The following is a 20363-nucleotide window of genomic DNA, read 5'->3' on the forward strand; positions in this document are numbered from 1 at the left end:
CCGCCTCCCCATGTTATCTGTTATTTCAGTTGTTGATGTATAGGCCTTCATCAGGCTGCCTCAAATAGTAGACAGACGTGTACATGTACATAATGTGTACATGTAGACACCAGTTCTCTCAGTTGGAATGACATGGAGAACTTTTGTAGTTACAGATATTCAGGTTTCCCTTTGCATTATTTGTTTTGTGTTGCCTCTCTCTCGCCACAATTTCTCAGGTAATCTTTTCTCTGGATTTGTTGATATTTGCTAAAGATCTGTCACAGCTGCCTTTGGCTCAAGAGAGGGCGCTGTACCGTCTTACAGTAGAGGCAAAATCTGAGTTTTTTCCAAGTCTGGGCTCCATCTCTGTCTTCAGCTTCTCTGTTACAAATTTAGTCCTCTGACTTTATTGAGGCCCTGGGGCTCCGTGCAGATTTTTTGTAACAGAAGCTTCTAGTTGTCAGCAAAGTGTCCCAGGTTTGGAAAAAGGGCTCAGTTGCAGCCACTGATAGACCTACGTGTACTTTTCATGCATTGGTTTTGAGGAATCGCTGAGCCTGTTTGTGTCACATGGGTATAGATTTGGATCAGTGATCTCAAAGCTGGTAAGCGCTGTTCAGTTGGCGGATTCCAGTGTCAGTGAACCAACGTCAGATCACTGATTGTGCTCAAGATCTTTGTGTAACAAACAGGCCCAGTGCAAGGCAGAAACACAGTTAAAAATGGTAAATATTATATGATACACTGGTTCCTATTCCTCCCTCTCCATTTGCTACTCTTTGAGAAGGGAACCAGTGAAGACCTGGGAGTGCTTTTATTGTGACCAAACTTTAATGCTCAAACTAAACTTAAGTGCACAGAACCTGCTACAAAATCTTTGGTTATTTTGCTTGATTGCCCAAATTGTGAAACTTATTTCAATTTGTTCATTTGCAGTAATCGTCTGTGGCTGTGTAGCTGTCGGCGTTCTTGGCATCGCTGTGGCCTTTTTATGTTGGTACAAGTAAGTACATTCAGTCTTTTTATCCTTAGAAAAAAAGTTCCCGACTATTCCATTTGAGGAGAGGTTGTTTAAAATTATGTATACTGTGTGACAGTTTTCACCAAAAATAGGAGAAGCTTCTGTTCGAAACTTTTTCCTGTCTGTCGCAATTGTCTCTGTTATTTTGTGATTGGTACATACTGTGCTTAGTGAATGTGATAGCGATCTGGTAGTGAGTTGTGGTGTGGTATGGTGTAGTTGAAGAGCCCCCTCTTGTGGCAACTCTTTTCTTGCAGGAATGTGGGATGTTTCCATTGAAAGGATGCTGTACTGCCCTCTGTTGGCAGCACGTGCTAGAACATGTATACGTGTACACTTGTATTGACGTGTACCCGGTGCGTCATTATGTTCAGCTTCCACATTATACAGTGTTGTGTACATTCACTGTGTCGTACATCTTCAAACAACCAGTTGAGGATACATGGATGTTGGGGAATTATTTCACGTATAAAAAAGAAATCCAGGATTAATAGGAAGGCTTAGAGATCACTTTCTAAAGCAATTTTTTTTCTTTCTTTTTTTTGACATGGAGGTGTGTGCCTTTGTAATATCTGCTAAAATACATGATCCGTACTAAATATGCGAGGAGAGAGTGGGATCATTCCATGAGGTTGGGGCAGATATTTGACGGTGTCCTTGTTACATGGGTAGGCTAACTTTTCCCACCTGTCATGATCTGTAGAGTAGATCATTTACTCTGTAAAAATAACACACTCCTCTGTATTCAGCCTAGCAAGATGTATAACACATTCCAAATGCTACCGGAAGCTCCCTTGTTTGTGATGTTTGGAATTTCAAGTGTGGAATTGTGGTCCTAGATTCCCAGTTCCACTGCAGAAATATAGATACATGTACGTGTCTTTACACCTCACCCTGAGGGTACAAAACACCATCAATAACTTAAAAGGTAAAATGCTAACTATATTTGGAAAGAACTCCATATACGGACAACACTTGATGCCCCTGTGCACAGGCCTACATGTATGAGATTTGTCTGAAAAAAAGGTGTTTTGGAAGTAAATGCTTGGGGATTTTCCCAGCTGAATGTCACTTTTGAAGATGCGTTATCGCACTCTGATGGCTGTCGTAACATTTGAAGGGAATATTAATGTTGTCCGTATATGGAACTCAATTCCCTAAATGTTACAATGGGTTAGAAAAAGCCAGATAATGGCACACCGCATTCTGATAATACCAGTACATTGCCTTACATGTACACTGTACATGTATGTAATCTTAACAATAGGAGATTCTATCTGTCAAGATGGTGCCATGCCGAGTTACATCTCTGATATCAATTCACTACCATGTATTTACTGTTTCATTTGCGGTGTTAAAAGACAAGCAGTGGTTTGTTTGCCTCAGAGCATCGCACAAGACAGGATATTGCGAGGATGGCGGCAAGGGATGGGGGGAGCAAACGAGATCACTCTCACCCGGAGACTACATGTAGGTCTCGGAGCTCCCAAGAGGAACTGTAATATCCTGGGATGGGGGTTAAACAAAGACATACTCATTACAGATGTCCAGCGGGCCTGGCTGGTGTCTTGTAGGATAGCACCTGCACGGATTGATGTGGGCTTTAAGGATCCATGCACGAAGATTTTCTTAATGAGATGCACTTGTTTTGCAACTTGGCCGTCAGTCATTTCTGAGAAGGGGATGGTAGTTGGTACTTTGAAATAGATAAAAGATCGAAGCTGTCAGTGGCCTTTCAAAGACAAAGATACAGTACATTTAGAAATGGATGCTTTTTATCAAAGAGAAATTAATTATTCACAAGTCTGGATGTCACCATGGGTACAGCACTGTAGTCTGGTAACTATGGATGCATACATGTAAATGCAGTGTCCAGCTGATGTCAAACTGGTTCATTTTTACTGGTGTACTGTGAAAAATCTTTGAACACTGGTACCCTGTACACATAGGTATTTGCGCACACATGTACCAATAGTGTGGTACATGTACATGATGAGGACTGTCTTTTAAATTCAAAACTCACAGGTGTGTGAAAATATTGCACCTGGATTTTTCTAGGCATGTGAAAATTCACACCAACTGCAGGAAGTGTGATCATGCTTGAAATACTCGTACAAGGGACTCAGGCACACAATTACCATATGTGCGCTTGTTGGGAAGTTTACAGGCTGGTGATTATGTACATGTTTGCCTGAAATCAGGACAGTGACAGCGTGCTTTTATCTTGTTTTGTTAAAACATCAAGGAGTCTGGTTTTTGTACTAAGGGCCCCGTATGTTGCCCATTGGCCAAACATACCGAGAGACGATACAACACTCTTCTATTTCTGTTCTATTTCTGTTCTCTGAAGCATCCTCCAGGCATCGTTCTTGGCATTGATAATACCGCCAGGAGAATGCAAAGGATAAACTGTTCTCCTGGTTGATCATTTTGACCCAGGATCTGTTAGGATGGAGCGGTGTCTGTAGGCGTTTTTCGAATTTATCACTCGGCAATCGATGCCGTGACATACCGGAGAAGCATTTATTTCCAGAACTCAAAAGATGTCACCTGATCGTGCCATACTTCTACTGTACATGTCAGAGATTTTTTCTTTTTTTTTGGTTACTACACAGAGAGTTTAATACCTAACCTGGAGAAAATGGGTAATATTGTTTCAGTCAGGACAAAATCAGAAACGAAGCCTGTCATGCCTGCAGCATAAATCATGTTAGATGTGCGTGTTCCTGTAGACTGTCCTGTTTGTGCTTACCGTCATTCTAGCTGTGAGGGGTTTGAAGTCTTCATGATGAGAGCTGCGTGCATTAGTCTCAGGTGAAAACTGACAGTGCATCTGGTGGGAAGAAATTCGTTGTTTTTGGTGTACTGTTTACCTGCAATGTACAAGCTTTGGACAGCTTTGTTCAGTTTATGCTGTAGAGGTAATTGTGGGTCTTTCTTCCAGAGACTTTTCCTTGTTTATAGTCCTTATCTCATTCCCTTGGTTACAGACGATGTGAACAAGCACACGTACTGGAACATTGTGCACTGTATCTTCTCCAACCTCCCTCCTCCAGTGGAAACTTGGAGACATTCTCATTGCAATATCTTCCCTTGGTGAATCTTGATGCTTATTGAGTGTCCGTGGATCATGCCAGCAACAAAGCATGCAAAACAGTGAGGTCAATATCCTCACTCAAAGACTGGTTCCTCCGTCTTCCCTCTGGAGTGCATGACTTGCATGCAGTAGAGAGATTGGGTACTACGATGATGATGTTTGGTGCTGCTCTTATCCAAGAACATCACATGCTGCAAATTACCTCTTGCTTTTGTCTTGCCTCCTTCCATGTACTCTCCCCTATTTCTCAGCTGGTACCATATCGTTCTATCCCTAGACAACATCTGCCCCATCAGGATGATTCTCCAACTTGATTCGCCAAGGCCAAATACCTATATCTCCAGATCTGTACATTCCAGAGTACTCACAAACTCCTAACATTTTTCCCAGGGCATCTTCAGTTTCCCCACTTTGATTAGCACCCGTCCATCGTACTCTGCCTTGATCCGGCCTGAGCATCTTATAACACGCTCGAGGCAAGCCTTTCTCTTGAGAACAAACTCGGACAGATTAACTTTCACTGCCAAGAGATGCTAGCGAGAGAACACCTCTGCATAAATTTCCTCAACTGGAGTGAGACACGTTGAAAAGTGGCTAATTTGTGTTTCCACTGTACACATACAAGTCAGGCAAGAATGTAAGATGTAATTAGTAGACACCCCCCCAAAAAAAACAACCTTAACTTGGTAAACATTATTACACCTTCTAATGGAAGTTTTGGAATTGCAAACTGTCATTTCAGTCTCCCAAGATGCAAATATTTCAAATTCGTCTTGGACCTTACCACCTGTTCATAATTCCCTTCAGAGCATGCTCCTTAACTGTAGCAGAATTTCCCCTGTCCCTATGAGCCGCATCACCCACTCTTGTGACAGATTTATAGGTCTTGAGCACTCAAAGTTTGACGTCATCCCTGAGAAAGAGGCAGACAGAGCGCCAGGAGAGGGGATGTAAATAATGAACCTCATCATCCCCAAATAAAAGATAGCTGTTCTGACTCATCTTGCCGCCACATATTTGATTAATTTCTGGTCTAGCCTGTTTCTCATCTGATAGCTCTGACCATTAATCTTCCATCTTTACTCTCACAGAAAGTGGTTCCCTTCAGTTTTCATGTCAGACGTCCTCCAGATGCAGCTTCTCAAGAGCATGCTGTTGAACCTGGCCCAGGAATAGTGCATCCTGTGTCCATAAGCAAGATAATCTACTGACAGTTTTCTTTCTCTGCAGCTGCTGGCACTAGATGATGGATATCTTTTTCATTGTGGCTCAGTGGAGCTTTAAGATTTTTAAGATGCTTAAATGCCATTGAAGGTGTGCGTGTTTGCAAAGTCTGTTGGAAAGAACGTTGCTTGTTAGTCATGCTGAATGCAATGATCAAGCGGTTTTGAACAAAATTTTCCCACTGAGCTTAAACTGTACAATTTTTGCTAATTCCGTCATTTGGGTGCTTAGCCTGAGCTTTTTCGTCACTACATCCAGGAGAGTTAGTGAATTCACCCCTGCTGTGGTTTTTGTCTTGCTAGACAAAACAGCTCTGTACGTACCATAGGTTGCTGCAAATTTGATCAAGTTTCCCTTGACGGGCTGCTGGCAAAATGTCAAACGTGCAAGTGTTGTTTGTTTTCAGGGGGACAAATATGAATTCACACAAATGGGCTTTGTTAATGAATGCCGTCCATGAACCACAGAATATGTTTTATTCACAGTGATGTGCATGCATGTATGTATTGACATCAAAGCAAGCCCACGCCCTGCATATGAAATGCCTCCAAGCAGCAACATATTGTGTTTTACAAAATCGAATATCTTATCATTTTTCAGTCCCTGAAATACGTGTAGGGAGGCATTCATTATTTGAATATGGATTCAAATGTCTTGCATTAACTTTGCAAAATTCTCTTTAAGCCTTTTTTAAGTCATGTACAAGGATCAGTGGATTGCAAAAAAGTAAACTGCATATTCATTTAGAAAATAGTTGCATGTACATGTACGAGAGGTTGGAATAAATTAAGAAAACAGGAAATGTATAGGACGGTCTCTAAACCTACAGGGAATGCAAACAGTCTGACGCACCGGGTACTGGGTACCGCTGCCACAGTGTAATCAAATGCATTTCCTTGAAATCGTTAAGTGAAGAAGTTGATCCAATATTTATAGCTAGATTTGATTGTCATCCAGGGAGCACTTCATCACTCACAAACTGTGGACACCTTTCCGGGGGCCTGAAGGACAAAGAAAGACTTACAGAAAAAAAATTCACCCTCCCCTAAACCAACCTTTTTCTCCTTGAAACCCCCCCTCAAAAAAATCCCCATATCATTGATGAGTCACTTGTCTTAATTAAATAGCGGTTCATGTATGAGTAAGGAGGTATAGAGTGATGAGTTTGAGTCTACTTGAGTCTACATTGATAAACAGAAGCTCATATTACATGTACCAGAACCAGTATTTTTGATGGCTCAGCTACATGTCATAGTGCATGTAGTTTATCAAGCCATTATTCTTTACACATTAAAGCATTGTAACAATTAATAGAACTGAAAGTGTACTTCAGGTAAGAAAAGACACCTTAAAGGGTGTTCACTTTTGCTTTCATATATCACTGCATTTTGATTTTTGTCTTGGAAGACTGCTCTCTGTAAAAATCTGCAACCCAACCATGAAAATAAAATCAGATTTAGAAATGCAGGAGATTCAGAGAAGAGATAAAACATAATGCACTTGCCTGACACCGTTCTTAGAAGAAAGGAATTAAATCAGTGGAAAGACATCATAGCCCAGGGTCCAAGGCCGTCCAGTAAGTCCTAATTGATTTTTAATGGAATGGGCTCATCCAAGCAGAGCAAGTGGTGCTACATTAATCCCACCGCTGCCACCGATTCAATGGCATTCACATTTGTGGCACCACACTTAAATGTATGGTGCTTGTACCATACTACAGGGAGTCATTCTCCATTCAAACAGTGTCCCGTTAACCTCATTTCTCCCCTTTCATTTGTTTGATGGGATCCCAGAATTGCCAGCATTTCTGTGGATTGTTCGAGTCTGGTTTTAGGTTTCATCCTTTTTTTTTCAGTTTGAAGCGCATCCAGTCATTCCCCTTCAGTTGCAGCAGACCAGTAGTCGAATAGTGGAGTCACATTGCAGCCTTGATTATGTTGAGGCATTTGAATGAAAAGCTCCTTTGTAAAACAGAACCACATAAAAGTTGCCATGTGAGGCACTCTGAAAAAAAGTTAATGGTCATGAAATTCTCCTCTGTTTTTAAATTTTATTGTTAAGCTGTTTGGATATTGTTTCAACTAAAATGATCCACTGTCCTCAGACTAAGACTTCATACATGAATTTGGAGATACATTTAATGTTAATATGCCATACATGTATGCAGTTACGCATATGCTCACACCGGTATGTACATCTACCTTAAATTTTGTTCCAAAAATACACACCATGCTTGCTCCATAAGATATATGGGAAGCATGTGTACAGATGGACCGACCAATTCACATGAAATCACATTCAGAGAATACAGGTACGGTATCATGTCCAAGTAACATGCCTTGGTGGTTCTTGTTCGCCTTGCCCATTAAGCAGACACCTTTTGCTCTTGTATTTCTTGTCCACAGTAATAGTATTACCCATGGGATTTTCGCAAACCAGATCGGGAGAAATTTGTTTTTCAGCTCAAATTAAAGGGGGACTCTTATTGGAAAGACAGAATTTTTTTATCCGTAATTTTAGTCAAATGCACCGTATAGAGTAAATCATTGTTGGCTGTGTGCGGATCTGTATTTCGTGGAAATACCTGCTAATTAGTCAAACTTAATAAATTGACGACAAGATGCAGCTGCTCGTGGTCTATTTTATTGTTCCTGCCACAAGATTATCCAATCACTTATGGCCTTTGTTTTTCTTTCAGCCCTGTGTTACGCCAGACTTGCATTGATTTGGTTTCAGTCACTAGCCTACGGTGGGTTGCCATGGCAACTCTTCATGTATGTGTTTGTGCAAACATTCAGAGAGTGTTGGCTGGCTAGCCTAGGTTGCCATGGCAACTTGGTTTTTCCAAATACCCTTTTAGTTCCTTTGTTTGTGCAAACAATCAGAAAGTGTTGGCTGGTTTGCACCCATTTTGTTTTGCTTTTTTTTCCTAGATTTTGATGCGACATATTGTCGTCTGTTTCAGTGTCAGATTCTGTCCAGTTGTGACTTGAAATGGTACTTATCACATATTCATCACAGGTTGAAGAATTTGTGATGTGCTCGAGTGAAATAAGTCCTTGGATGACCCTGGTCAGTTTCTTGCATTCAAAAAGAAAACATTGCCAATGCCATTGCGGTGAGAATGCCAGGCTGATGCAGCCTTTTTGTCGAAAAAGTTGAATGGAATAAGGAAATAATGTACGCGTACATGTATGTCATGTCAGAAATTTTTATCTCAATTAAAATTCCTGAGAAACGATTTATTTTGCTTGATTGCACATTTGTCATATACTGTACCTTGATATACTGAAAATAAACTTAGAGGGAGATACAATCCATATGAACACGTATGTTTATTTGAGATTTATTTTCTTAAAAATCTGTAAAAAATTTGTTGTGAGTTCCTTGCTCTGTGGTCGTTTCCACACTGACGGGATTGGATTTCAAGAAATAAGAGTCGCGGTCAACACATCCAACATCGCTGCCCGGTTGCCATGGCAAAGTAATCAAGAAATCACCAGGAGGGAGGCTAAACAAAAAACTACCCCCCCTCCCCGCTGCTTGATTTCTGCTCCAAGGAAGTACGTGGTTGCTGTTTGTTGTCGACTCCAACACCTTTAATATTACCCATCAAATGACGTGTGAAATCTGCCCTGTGGAAGGAAATTAAGCCCATCTTGATTGATTCACTCATTAATTTTTTCTAAGGTATTTAGACCACAGAAGTACATGTACATGTCGTTAAATGGGACTTTGGGGTTTTCTCTCTTTCCTGCTAGTCAGGTAGATTGTTTACAAACAGCTTATTTATCATGTTTATCCGGTTTGTAAATGACTTCATCACAAAGGCGGACACGCTGCGATTTGGAGGCTCCCATTGGATGATCGCTGAAGTTGCACGTTAACTTCTGGTTCCATGGTTCCCTGTAAACGGCGATCAATGCATGTCACTCTGTGTGCGGTGCATGTGCAGTGGGCGTGGTGTAAACTGAAGTGACGTCACACTTACAAATCGGATAGTATTTCATGCTACTGAAGATGCAGCTGAACTCTGGCCTTGTGGGCCACATGGGCTTAGAATGACCGACCTACATGTCAACTTGACCACTCACTACATGTATATTTACTGCTGAATGCAGTTTTACTTGCATGGTTACATGTAGACAGGCATTTGTTTATGGTACCTTGTGGGGTACCAGAACAATGGAAAGTACACCTCAAGGAACATTCAATTTACTTATGGGGTACTAAAATGGTACCCCTAAAGATTTTCACCAAACTGATATTTGAAATTGACTGAAAAATAAGGAATTTTCAAAGTGTACTTATCAGTCACAAATTGAAGTATTTTTATACAAGGGACATTCAGTTGAAATTTCAGCCAAAGAAAATGATTTAGGACCAAATGGAGGCAATTAGGAAATTTTGTTTCACTCACTCCTTGTAATTTTTTACATGTAGTGTCACACATTTCCCGAAAATCAGTCTTGGTCAGAATGGGTCAAGTCTAACACTTGGAACATTCTCAAAGTGTGTACGTGTCGTACACAAGGCATCTGGCCTCACGATGTCAGAGAGCATTGTAGTTTTGGTTAGACTAAGGTGAAGTCTAGCCCCTCCCGTTAACCCCTGGTCTTCATCAGCCACACATTGCAGGCACTTAGAGAGCACAGCCCTCCCCTGGCATAATTGCCAAGCCTGGCCTTGGCTGCCTACTCTGCTATTGATCTAAAAGAGAGGGTAAAAAAATAGTAAAAGATATTAAAAGAATAGGACTCCGAATTCAGTAGAGCCAGCGCAGGCGCAGATGGCCTCATCTCCGCTCTGTTCTCTTGCATTGTTATACGTACATGTACACGTACTGCTAGCCCCAATTGTTTAATTTGCATAGCAGCATTGATCAACCGGCCTCGATGACGTTGCCACCACTGCAGAGCATCTCGTACTGATTGCTCCTCCCCGCATCGTGAGATAGTATTCAGTTAACGGATGTGGGGCCATCATAGGAGGGAGGCCTAATGCAGGGGCGACACAGCAAGCTGGCACACGTACTGTACATTTACACACCGGGTAGAGAGGAGGAGGGACACGATGGAGTTGTGGTCAACATAGCTAGCTTCGTGTTCTTGATTGCAGCCCCTATGTTACTGCTACTTCAGGAGAGGATTGGTAGAGCTTGATCAGTGGAAACCAGGAACGATTTCAACTCTCGAGGGTTTCACACCAAAAAAAAAAAATCAATCTTGCATCTCCAAAAACAGTTTGTGGTAATATTGAAACTTCCATGGTCCCACCTCTGTTGTCAGTTCACTAACAAGTGCGTCACCATTCAAGTGAAGTTGACCCAGTGACTGGATGGTCTTCTTAATCGACAATCCACCGGGTGACGACTATCCTGGGATTTCCTTCGCGTGTTCAGTCAAGGAAAACTCTTTGAGGTTTTTACTGGGGAAACAGACGCACTGTCCCCGTCCCACTGAGGATTACAGAGCACTTTTCAAGTATCGTTGCCTGCCAACATATCTAGCAGCTGTCGGATGCCATCATGAGGCAGAATGGTTTAACTGTATCATCCCATAGGTATCAGGTGTGAATGCAATCCTTGGAGACGTTGCTTATAAGCACAACCACCTGGCCAAGACAGTGTGTTGTAATCTTACTTAACTGGGGAAAAAATATATTTCTGCTTGTTTATTCCATCGTGTGAATTTTTATACTTTTATACCAGTCAATTTTGTGAAGTGCAGTTTTTCTATGTGACAGTTTTCTTTTCAATTGGAGAGAATTCCTGATGTTTTCGATTTCCCTGCCGATGAAAATGATTGACAATGACTGATCATCATTGCTGACGAAAGTGGAGGAAGATTTGCTTGAGCTTGTTCACACGTGAGAAGACGCATCAATAGTTTGGTCCGATTTTCCATTTTTAAAAAACCTGCCTGCGGACTAACTTTGCTCAATTTTGCCGCGGGAAGACATTTTGCCCTAGCTGGATAGGAGCACAGATCGCAGCGTGTATAGATGCCGGCGACCGTGGTTGTGCGCTTCGAAGCAATGGACGATTTAACGGACATGCTAGGCCGGGCCAAGGATTATGTGGCCTCGGCCAGAGAGACAGCCAAGGAGTACATATGCAGCGCAAAGGAGTATTTCTATGCAAATATGCAGACGGACTACATGTAAGTGTGTCATGCCAGGGTAGTGAGTGTTCTGAAGGGGTATTCTTTATTTGCACACCTGTGTTACAAGAGTTTTCATTAACAGGTGTTGAAAGGTAGGCATTCCGGTGGCATAGTCAGGCTCTTCTTAGAGGCAAGGTGGGAAGGATAAAAGTCCCCCCCCTCACTTGGATACATCACTGACATGTAATATAATGCAACACTTCATTACTGGACCATTACCAATACATGTGCTCGTACATGTTAGACCCAAGTCATCTTGGTGGCAATCGATGTTTGCTCCCCTGGGTTCATAGTAAATCTCACTATGAGGTGGGCTTCCACGCCATAGGCACCACCTTATTTCGATAGCTAAAATCCCCAAGTACATTGACATGCACCTGTAACTTCTATACTTCATTGTAGTGAAACAAATGTGGCTGCCATTTCCATAGCGATAAAGGTCTTAAAAGCCCCCTTATGGAATACTGCAACTGATAATTAATAAACATTGCCGCATAACTGCTTAAATTTACAAAACTGACAATGTAACGGAGGCCATTTCTACTGTGTGCAGCGTGCTGTAAAATGGTAGGACCCTTACAGCAAGCACATTATAATGCCTATGTACACCTGTTCTCAAGGGAAGGTATTGAATTTAGCCATTCGTGAAGAGGTGATGCCAAAAATTCATTTATGATATGCTGCTAACTCAAAACCAAAAATAGAACCTTTCTCAAGCTACGTGCAGCTGCCAAGGCATCATTTGAAATTGTCTCAGAACCCTAAAGATGTTTGGCGTTAAAAAAGATAGAACAACGTTATCGTGTGTTTATAATGACAGTGAAATTTGACACACATATGATAATTGTGGAGGATTACAATATGAATAATGGTTTGTGTGGTCGTCTTCATCGCTACCCAGAAACCTTTAAGCTCTACTAATTCCTAGGCACAGACGCCGCCAATACGGTAATGGATTACATGCTTCAAGTGCGATCCATGGACATGATGGATGCCCGCCTAACACTGCGACAACCCACCCTTGTATTTACACAAGCAAGTACTTGCTAGGGCACAAAAAATCCTTGCTTGGCATTTTGGTTTATTAAATTCCATTTGGCAGTTGACAACTTTGGGAGGAGAGAGAGAGGCAGAAAAAGAAAATGGCAGCTCGTGTTTAGTACTTGCATTAATGCCACCGAGATTATAAGGGGCTGTTTTTGCAATTAGAGGGAATTGGTTCATGAGTAGATCTGTGGGATTTTGGGCGCTGAGGGAGCGTGTGACATAATTTCAGAAGAGGGATCATTAATCATTGATGCTGACCATCAAGTTGGACACGTTGGAAAGTGCAGCGAGCTCGGCAACCATTTCAGCTCCGTTTTTCTCCCCGTTGTGGTCAAGTATCATAGGGAGTAGTGAATTATGCCTCAGTGAGTGAGCACAGCTTTGCAGCTATCTCAGTGAAGAACAAATAACAAAAACATGGAGTAAAGTGAGATCAGGTTTGATGCAAAACAAAATGCAGTGCTCATGCTTTCATTAAATACCGATGAAGCATTGTTTGAAATGATATTTCTGACTAACTTGAAATTGATCATGTCAGGAACAATGCAATGATTATATAAAAAAAGTAACCATCTTCTCAGTCTTCCCAGGAAGCAGTCTTTTTGTCATTCATTAACGGTGGGTGACTTTTCTAGCATGGTCCCAGCTCAATACAGTATACATGGACATGATTTGTATCAGTGATTCACTAGCTAACTCGGAGTATTCAATTGCTAACCTCTTTTCTTTTTTGCCGGAAGAGATGAAAGTGGATCTGGTTCAAGTTTCAGGGTCGAGAAGTGGACATTTCCAGAATGTTATCATGAAAAACCACGACCTGAAATGGAAACCAGTAAGCATGCAGGCACGATGTGAGGGTTTCTTTCGGTCGCCAGTGAACTGAAATATTGTAATTTGATAAGTTTGGGGTGATTTAGGTGGAAAGTTCAGACATTTCATTGAGGTCTATTCCCAGGGATCAAAAAAAAAATCCCTCCATTTCTTTGAAGGTGACAGGAATAAAATACCCCGTTTGTGCCAAGAAAAATTACCAAATGACAAGCGGCAGTATGTATATCTTGAAGTATCACTCAACATGTCCCTGTCTTCCAGGGCCCTGGAAATTGATCTCTTACCCAGCACCCTGCAAAATTTAGCAAAAAGATGCCAGGTGATTTGTAAATTTTGCTAAATTCTTTCTATGAATTTTTGGTGCTTATAAAGGAAATTTCTGCTCCTGAAAATAGCTGTTTTGACCTGAGTTTGCAGTTATCCAATTATTTTCCAGCTGAACAAGTTCTGTAAGTCCTTACATTACTGTACACAGAAGTCTATCTCTAAGAATGCTAGGACATTGATGGACAAGTACAGTAACAAAAACTCAGTCGGTTTGGTATGGTGGGAGAATATGCCTTGTAATGGAGTTGTGCTACAGAAGAAGTCCCCTAAATGCCACATTGGATGGAAAATAATTTAATTATTCAGTAATACATGCACTTTTTACTAGAGCAGCTCTCACTCTCTTCATTTTCATTTAATTAACCCGAGCAGTGATGCGTGAAAAAGCAAATAAAGAAAATTCTCCATCATAATTGAAGTGCATTTTAGCTTTCCTTTACCTGGAAAATTTCCAATTAAGCTTTGAAATTTATAGACCATTGGACTTGGATGCAATTTCAAGGGTTGTTACTCAAATAGAACATATTGCTTGGAAAGGTTATGTGCTAAGCAAAAGCCTGCAGGGAGCCAGCCACAGTTGATACACATTGCACGCCATTTTACCATAGCTGGTAACCCGCCTTATTGTGCATGGCAAATACATGTAAATACAATTCCATGCACATGTAGCATAAATACACGGATTGATGCATGGAGGATGTATGCCTGGCAGAAGCCAAAGTTTTATGACGATCATTCTTGTGCTTTTGGTTTTGGTTTTGACTTTCTCGCCACACCCACGCCTGGCTAGAAAATTAATGTAATCACACTCCAGAGATGTTGTTTTCGGTACTGTGGCCCTCACAACATTTTTGATCAAGCCATCCCTAGTCAGGTAAAAAAAAAATCTGCGATGGTATCACCGATCGTAATCTCATCATTCCACTTTTGCTGAAATGGAAAAAAAATGTAAATTGCAAGATTCCTAAGCAGATTAGTAGGCCTTGCGAGAGAAACATGTACTTTACTGGGTTCAGCATCAGCAGTCTGTGTGTTTATAATGGCCAAACTCCAACATTTACATCATCTTGATATCTCTCTGTTCCTACTTTTGCCTCTACTTTTGTTTGTTGATTCCTGCAATGTTTCTGATGAGTTGTGTACCGGATTTGTATTATTTTTATACATGTGATATATTTTAATGGGTAGTGAATTACATGTAGGGCAAGCATTTCTAAAGGCCAATGATGACACTTTGTCAGGCATGTAAATTGTAACTCTGTCTTGAATGCTGTTTTTTCATTGGCCTTGAACAATCATATGACAGGGTGACATTTGCCACATGTCATACTCACTAGTGAGTTGGCCATCCCAACATTGTATGATATGACACGCATGCATGTACATGTACCCCTGCAGTATTCAGGATAATTTAGAGACTGCAAGTCTCTTGTGTTCAGTTTTCTCTGTTGCCCTTTAATGATTAATAATTTTCCTCGGAACACTCAACAACTGTTAAGCTTTATTTTCAAGATGTATTTTCACGTTGGGGAGATGTTAATTTATATAACGGGTTTTGCCCTTACCCAACGTATATATTAATAAACAGTGTATGCTCAGTGCTTGTCCGAGAGCTTGCAAAAAAGGTCACAAGCTTACTCGGTTCGCTCAGCTTTCTAGGTTCAAGTCCCACCCGAGTAAGCTTGTGACTCTTTTCGCAAGCTCTCAGACAAGCACTGAGCATACACTGTTTATTAATATATACGTTGGGTAAGGGCAAAACCTGTTATATAAATTAACATCTCCCCAACGCAAAAATACATCTTGAAAATAGTTCGCGGTACCCACTGCTTCACCTGACTAGGACTGCCCAGCCGACCCTGGCAAGCTCGGTGGTCAAGTGGTTAAGACATCTGCACTAGTAAGCAGAAGGTCGTGGGTTCGAGTCCCACTCGAGTAAGCTTGTGACTTTTTTCGCAAGCTCTCGGACATGCACTGAGCATACAGTGTTTATTAATATATATGTTTGGTAAGGGCAAAACCCGTTATATAAATGTTAAGTTTACATTGGCTGTCTTTGGAACCCGTGTGGATAGGAACAGTACATGTACATGTATGGAGGACAGGTCCTCATGCTCTGCGGTTCTGGAGTTTGTGTCAAGACTTTGGGTGGAAGTTAGACCAGCGGGTGGGAAACAGGCAAACAGTTGAGGCTTATGTAATTATTAGAAAGGTGGCATGGTTTTTTGAGGTCCAGGTTTCAGTTCCTCCGTCAGTCCGTTTTTTCTGTACATTGTCATAAATTTGAGAAAGAACTAATAAAAGTACATGGATCTAAAAAGCAACCAACCGGTATGAATACCAGTTAAGGAAAATCATTTTTTTTTTTTTTTGAAGAATATGGGAGTATGTTGAGGCTTATCATATGCGCAAAAAGGTCTCACTCATGTACATTGTAGTATGTTTAAAAGAAAAAGTCAGGTGAGAACTGGCTTCATCCCAGAATGCATTGTACTTCAATCAAATCAGTTGATTTCTTCAAGACACGTTTCTCTGATATGCCCGGCAAATAATCGCATCTTTCCAGGGCAATGGAATTAATCAGCCCCTGGATGCACCGACATGATTTCCCTGGGTACTAGCAGCCGTTTGGATGAAGGCCGCCGTCCCAGTCAAATGTTTAGCCCACAAACTGTGTTAACCCTGTTTGTAAGCACGAATCGTAGGGACAACAGTGTAATCATGAATGAATTGCTTAGTAATTGTCTTGAGGAGGTGGTTTGTATGAAAACTGTCGTATTTGTGGGGTCGCTTTCCACAAAGAAGGGCCAAGATGCCAGGTGTGTGGACTTTTTCTGAAGTAATCTCTTGAACGCTACATCTAGAGAAATTACGCCAGGATTGATGCAAATACGTCGATGAAGAAAACAGGAGAAAAGCTGAAAATATTTATAAATCATTTGCACACTGTCAATTAATTAAAATAAACATTCAATTCTTCAAAAAGATTTTCCCTTCAGGGATGAATAAAGATTCTAATCTAATCTAATTCAGTATGCATACAGGTTATTTGTAAGTTACAAATTTACAATACATTTGGCTGATCTTACTGCTGGTGCATGTAACTCTCCTCAAGAATTTTTCCGCCCAAAAAGTTTTGAAGTAGATGGTCTTGCTTTTAAGTGTTTCGTCCATGCTTGCAGTACATGTCCATACATGTTATAGCCCGTGACTGTTATAACATCGGGAGGGTTAGGAAAGTAGATACTCAAAATTTAAATTTTGTAAATTCTTGCTTGGGTCATGGTATGATAGTGTTTATTAACGAGATGGACAATACAGAACATTTTAGGACAGGGGCCGGGTTGCCACCATTCAATTCAGTTTCCATTTAATATTTTCACCGTTTGAAACACCAGTGCATGCATTTGATGACAAGTTTTTCAGATGTCAGATTACGGTTCCAGGCACGCAATGTACGATATGCTACCTCTTACCTCCCGGTACCTGACTGTCCACCTCAGACACTTTGTTGATGTAGTATATTAATGTTTTGCTCATACCCCCTGGTACGATCACCCATAACGTGCTTTGTACGTGTACAACTTGACTGGCTGCATTATGCAGCTGGCAAGGAATATGATTGATCGGTGGCGGAAATTGGAAAAAATCTCGTTGCTTAGCCTCTGGGTCACTGAACGTTATGAGAAGCAAGGACAAGTAACATATAACCTGAAAAGAAAATATTGCGACTAGGAAAAAAAATTGAAGTCCAGAACTTGGAAGAGGTTTATTTGCTGCACGCAGATTGGGAGCTGCACGCTTTTTGACGGTTGTGAAGGGCTGATGTTTGAAAAACAGGAAGTGTTTGGCAAATACTGGACGTAGTGGGGGCTGTCAGTATTGTTTGGTTTGCATGCTGGGTTTGTAATTGGAACCGATGGCGTGATTGGTGTGTAATCGGGCACGCCTGGACGAAATTGGAGCTGTTTGCACTGTACTTGGATTTGCGCAGGGAGGCGTGCACCTACATGTGCCTAACGACTATTTCTGCTTCCCTACTTGCCAAAACAACCTGCCTCTTGGGTTTGATGGCTTCTTTCTCCTTGTTTCCGAAGCCAAATGGAAGCGATCATCACTGAAGTCTGGCTGGGTCCCAAGCACATTGCCTAGGGGTGAGATTTCTCAGCTTTTTCGCTGATTTCGGCTTTTCTTGTTTCGGATTTCAGCTTTTTCCTCACTGGCTGTGTACAAAAGAAAAGGAGATTTTCACCGTTCAGCCTCCTTATGCCTTTTTTCAGCTGTTTTCAGCTATTTTTATGATTACTCAATTTCACATCTGATTGCAGAAGAATATTCTGATCCTCAGCATTTGACATGAATTATTGATGAATTCTATGGTCTGTCCAGGGTACCGGCATACATCAGAAAACATTCAATTATTATACTTGCATGGTACAGTACGAGTACCAACTTTCCCTTCTGGCAAACTGATTCAGCTGTTTTTCAGTAACCTTATCTGCTCAAGCATAACTCAAGTTATTGGCACATGGCCAAGAATGTCCGTGCACTCTTCATATTAATAGGGCCACACATTTCCTACAATGCTTTAATCGTCCATTCCCGGTAGTGGTGTTGCTGGGTGCCGGTTGTCAAGTGTGTGCTGCCCTCATGCTGTGAAGTGTACACAGAAAGAATGCGGAGATAGTGTATATGTACCAGCTCTGTCAAAGTGGTTATCAAGTCAAGATGGTTTTCCGTGACATTCTCAAAGAGGCAGGACCAGCCTAATAGAAATGGCTGGTCATCCCTTATTACCGGAGTTTTGTAAATTGACCCATGGAATCGATCTTGGACTGAGTACATGTTTACTAGTATCGGTGCTGGATATCAGTTTAATGATACCGGGTTTGGGCCGGTCTTAGCCGGTATGGAATGCTTGGTTATTGATTGGCAATTAAGATAGGATACGGCACAGGCCGAGCTGCAACTCTCAAGGATTTAATGGGTTGCCGTCTGGTCGAATGCCCCTCGTACCAATCCACTTCCTGTCACTCTCTCCTTCAGTGTTTGCCAAAAAACTCTGGGCAATCTCTACGTGCTCTTAAAACATGCCTTTAACTCCTTCCCGTCTGCCTACTTGAAATTCTGGAACTGTTTTCACCGAATGGCAATTCTCGGTATTTTATATCTTCAAGTCGTCGGCTTTTTCAGGAACAGGGTTTTTCTTTTCATGGTACAAATACCTCGGAATGGGCCAAGGGAGCTCTAGAGGCACTCAGCCAGGCAAATGCTGCTCTCACTTCCTACGTGCTCGGCACTGAGTTGCAAGACAGGTTTAAAGGGTTGATACAGAAGTCTGTTACTTCAGCCACAAGAACAGAACTTTTGTTTCTGCTTGTGAAATCAGTTTCTCTTTTCCAGAAAATTTCTCTTTGCAAAGAAATTCTGTTTAACAGATCTTGACATTTTATCTGGCTTTACCTTCAAGATTGTAAACCATGTATATCTGCAAGCACCAGTTTGTGAATTTTTTAGTGAAATATTAAGCATTTGTACTGGGTACAGTTCGTCATTCTTCCTTCCATTTTTTTTCCTTGGTCAAACTTGATCTTTGTGAAGTCAATCCCTAACCAGTCTTGAGTTGGTTGGGCCCCGCTCACAAGGATTTCGTTCTCTTTACAGCCTGATGTCAACAAACAGAGTTCCTCCCGTCTTCTTGGCTGTACCGTAGTTTGGTCACGTCCCGGCACGCTGCAAATTTACCCCAGAGAGCTTCCCGTCCGAAATGTGGCTCAAAGCCCCAGGGCAGGAGGTTAACCTGTAACTGACAAACAAAAGCTGGTTATGATAAAAACCAACGTGGAATGCAAGATGAGGCATTGGACTCAACTGGGCAGCAGTTGCATGACTCAGTTGGAATAGCTTTCATCTATTTGCTCACATGTATTTGTTTGTCCCTGTGTGCATTTATCAAAAGATGAATTGTTGAAACTGTCGGTGTGTATTTATATGACAAATTCTCTATGTGTACCTGTGCTTGGAGAAAAGAGCTTAGGGCTCAGTTTAATATTTTCTGAGTTTTTTTTTAGGATTCCTGACTCATGATGAGAGGGTCGGGGTTCGAATCCAGCTGGTGGTCTAAGTTGTGTCCTTGAGCATGTCGTTTTACCCCTGTTTGCCTCTCTCCACCCAGGAGTGTAGATGGGTTCCAGCCGTTATGGAGGCAGCAACCTGCAGTAGACTTGTACCTGGCATCTCTTCAAGGGGAATAGACATATTCTCAGGTGTATCAAGGAAAGCGGGCATACATGTACTGAAGACACTGCCTCAGATTTTTTTTCCATGCAGTGAAACCTTTCCTCCATGCAGTTCACGTCATGACAAGCTTAATGAGCGAGTCATACTTTCCATCAATGCCATTCCTGTCGATGTGCAGCTCACAATTCCTGACAGTTAAGAGAGGAGAATCAATATCAATTACAGGGGCCCATATGTTGGGGGGGTGCTGTACTTTAATGCAATGTGCCCTCTCCCGTTTAGCAATTTTATGCCCTGCAGAAAAGTGAAAGGTTGTTGCTGCGTCACGGCTCAAAGTTTATTCAATTAGGAATATTTTCAGAGCTGACAAGTTATTTTTCCTCCTGTCCTGTATGTGTATATTTGGGCTGTGTATTAGTGGAATAGGTGG

General features: G+C 41.5%; 1 protein-coding gene across 2 annotated transcripts in view; it reads left to right on the top strand.

Moving 5' to 3' along the window:
- The window catches only part of LOC110975753 (uncharacterized), a 72983-nt gene that overhangs the window by 38972 nt on the left and 13648 nt on the right, over positions 1-20363 (top strand). For both annotated transcript variants that reach the window (XM_022228506.2, XM_087143014.1), the window contains one exon: positions 919-985. In XM_022228506.2, coding sequence (XP_022084198.2) covers positions 919-985 — 67 coding nt within the window. The remainder of the gene's footprint in view (positions 1-918; positions 986-20363) is intronic.

This window comes from Acanthaster planci, linkage group LG11 (genome assembly GCF_054643075.1).
Source record: "Acanthaster planci isolate LZ-2023a linkage group LG11, COTS_SCS, whole genome shotgun sequence".
Lineage (NCBI taxonomy): Eukaryota > Metazoa > Echinodermata > Asteroidea > Valvatida > Acanthasteridae > Acanthaster > Acanthaster planci.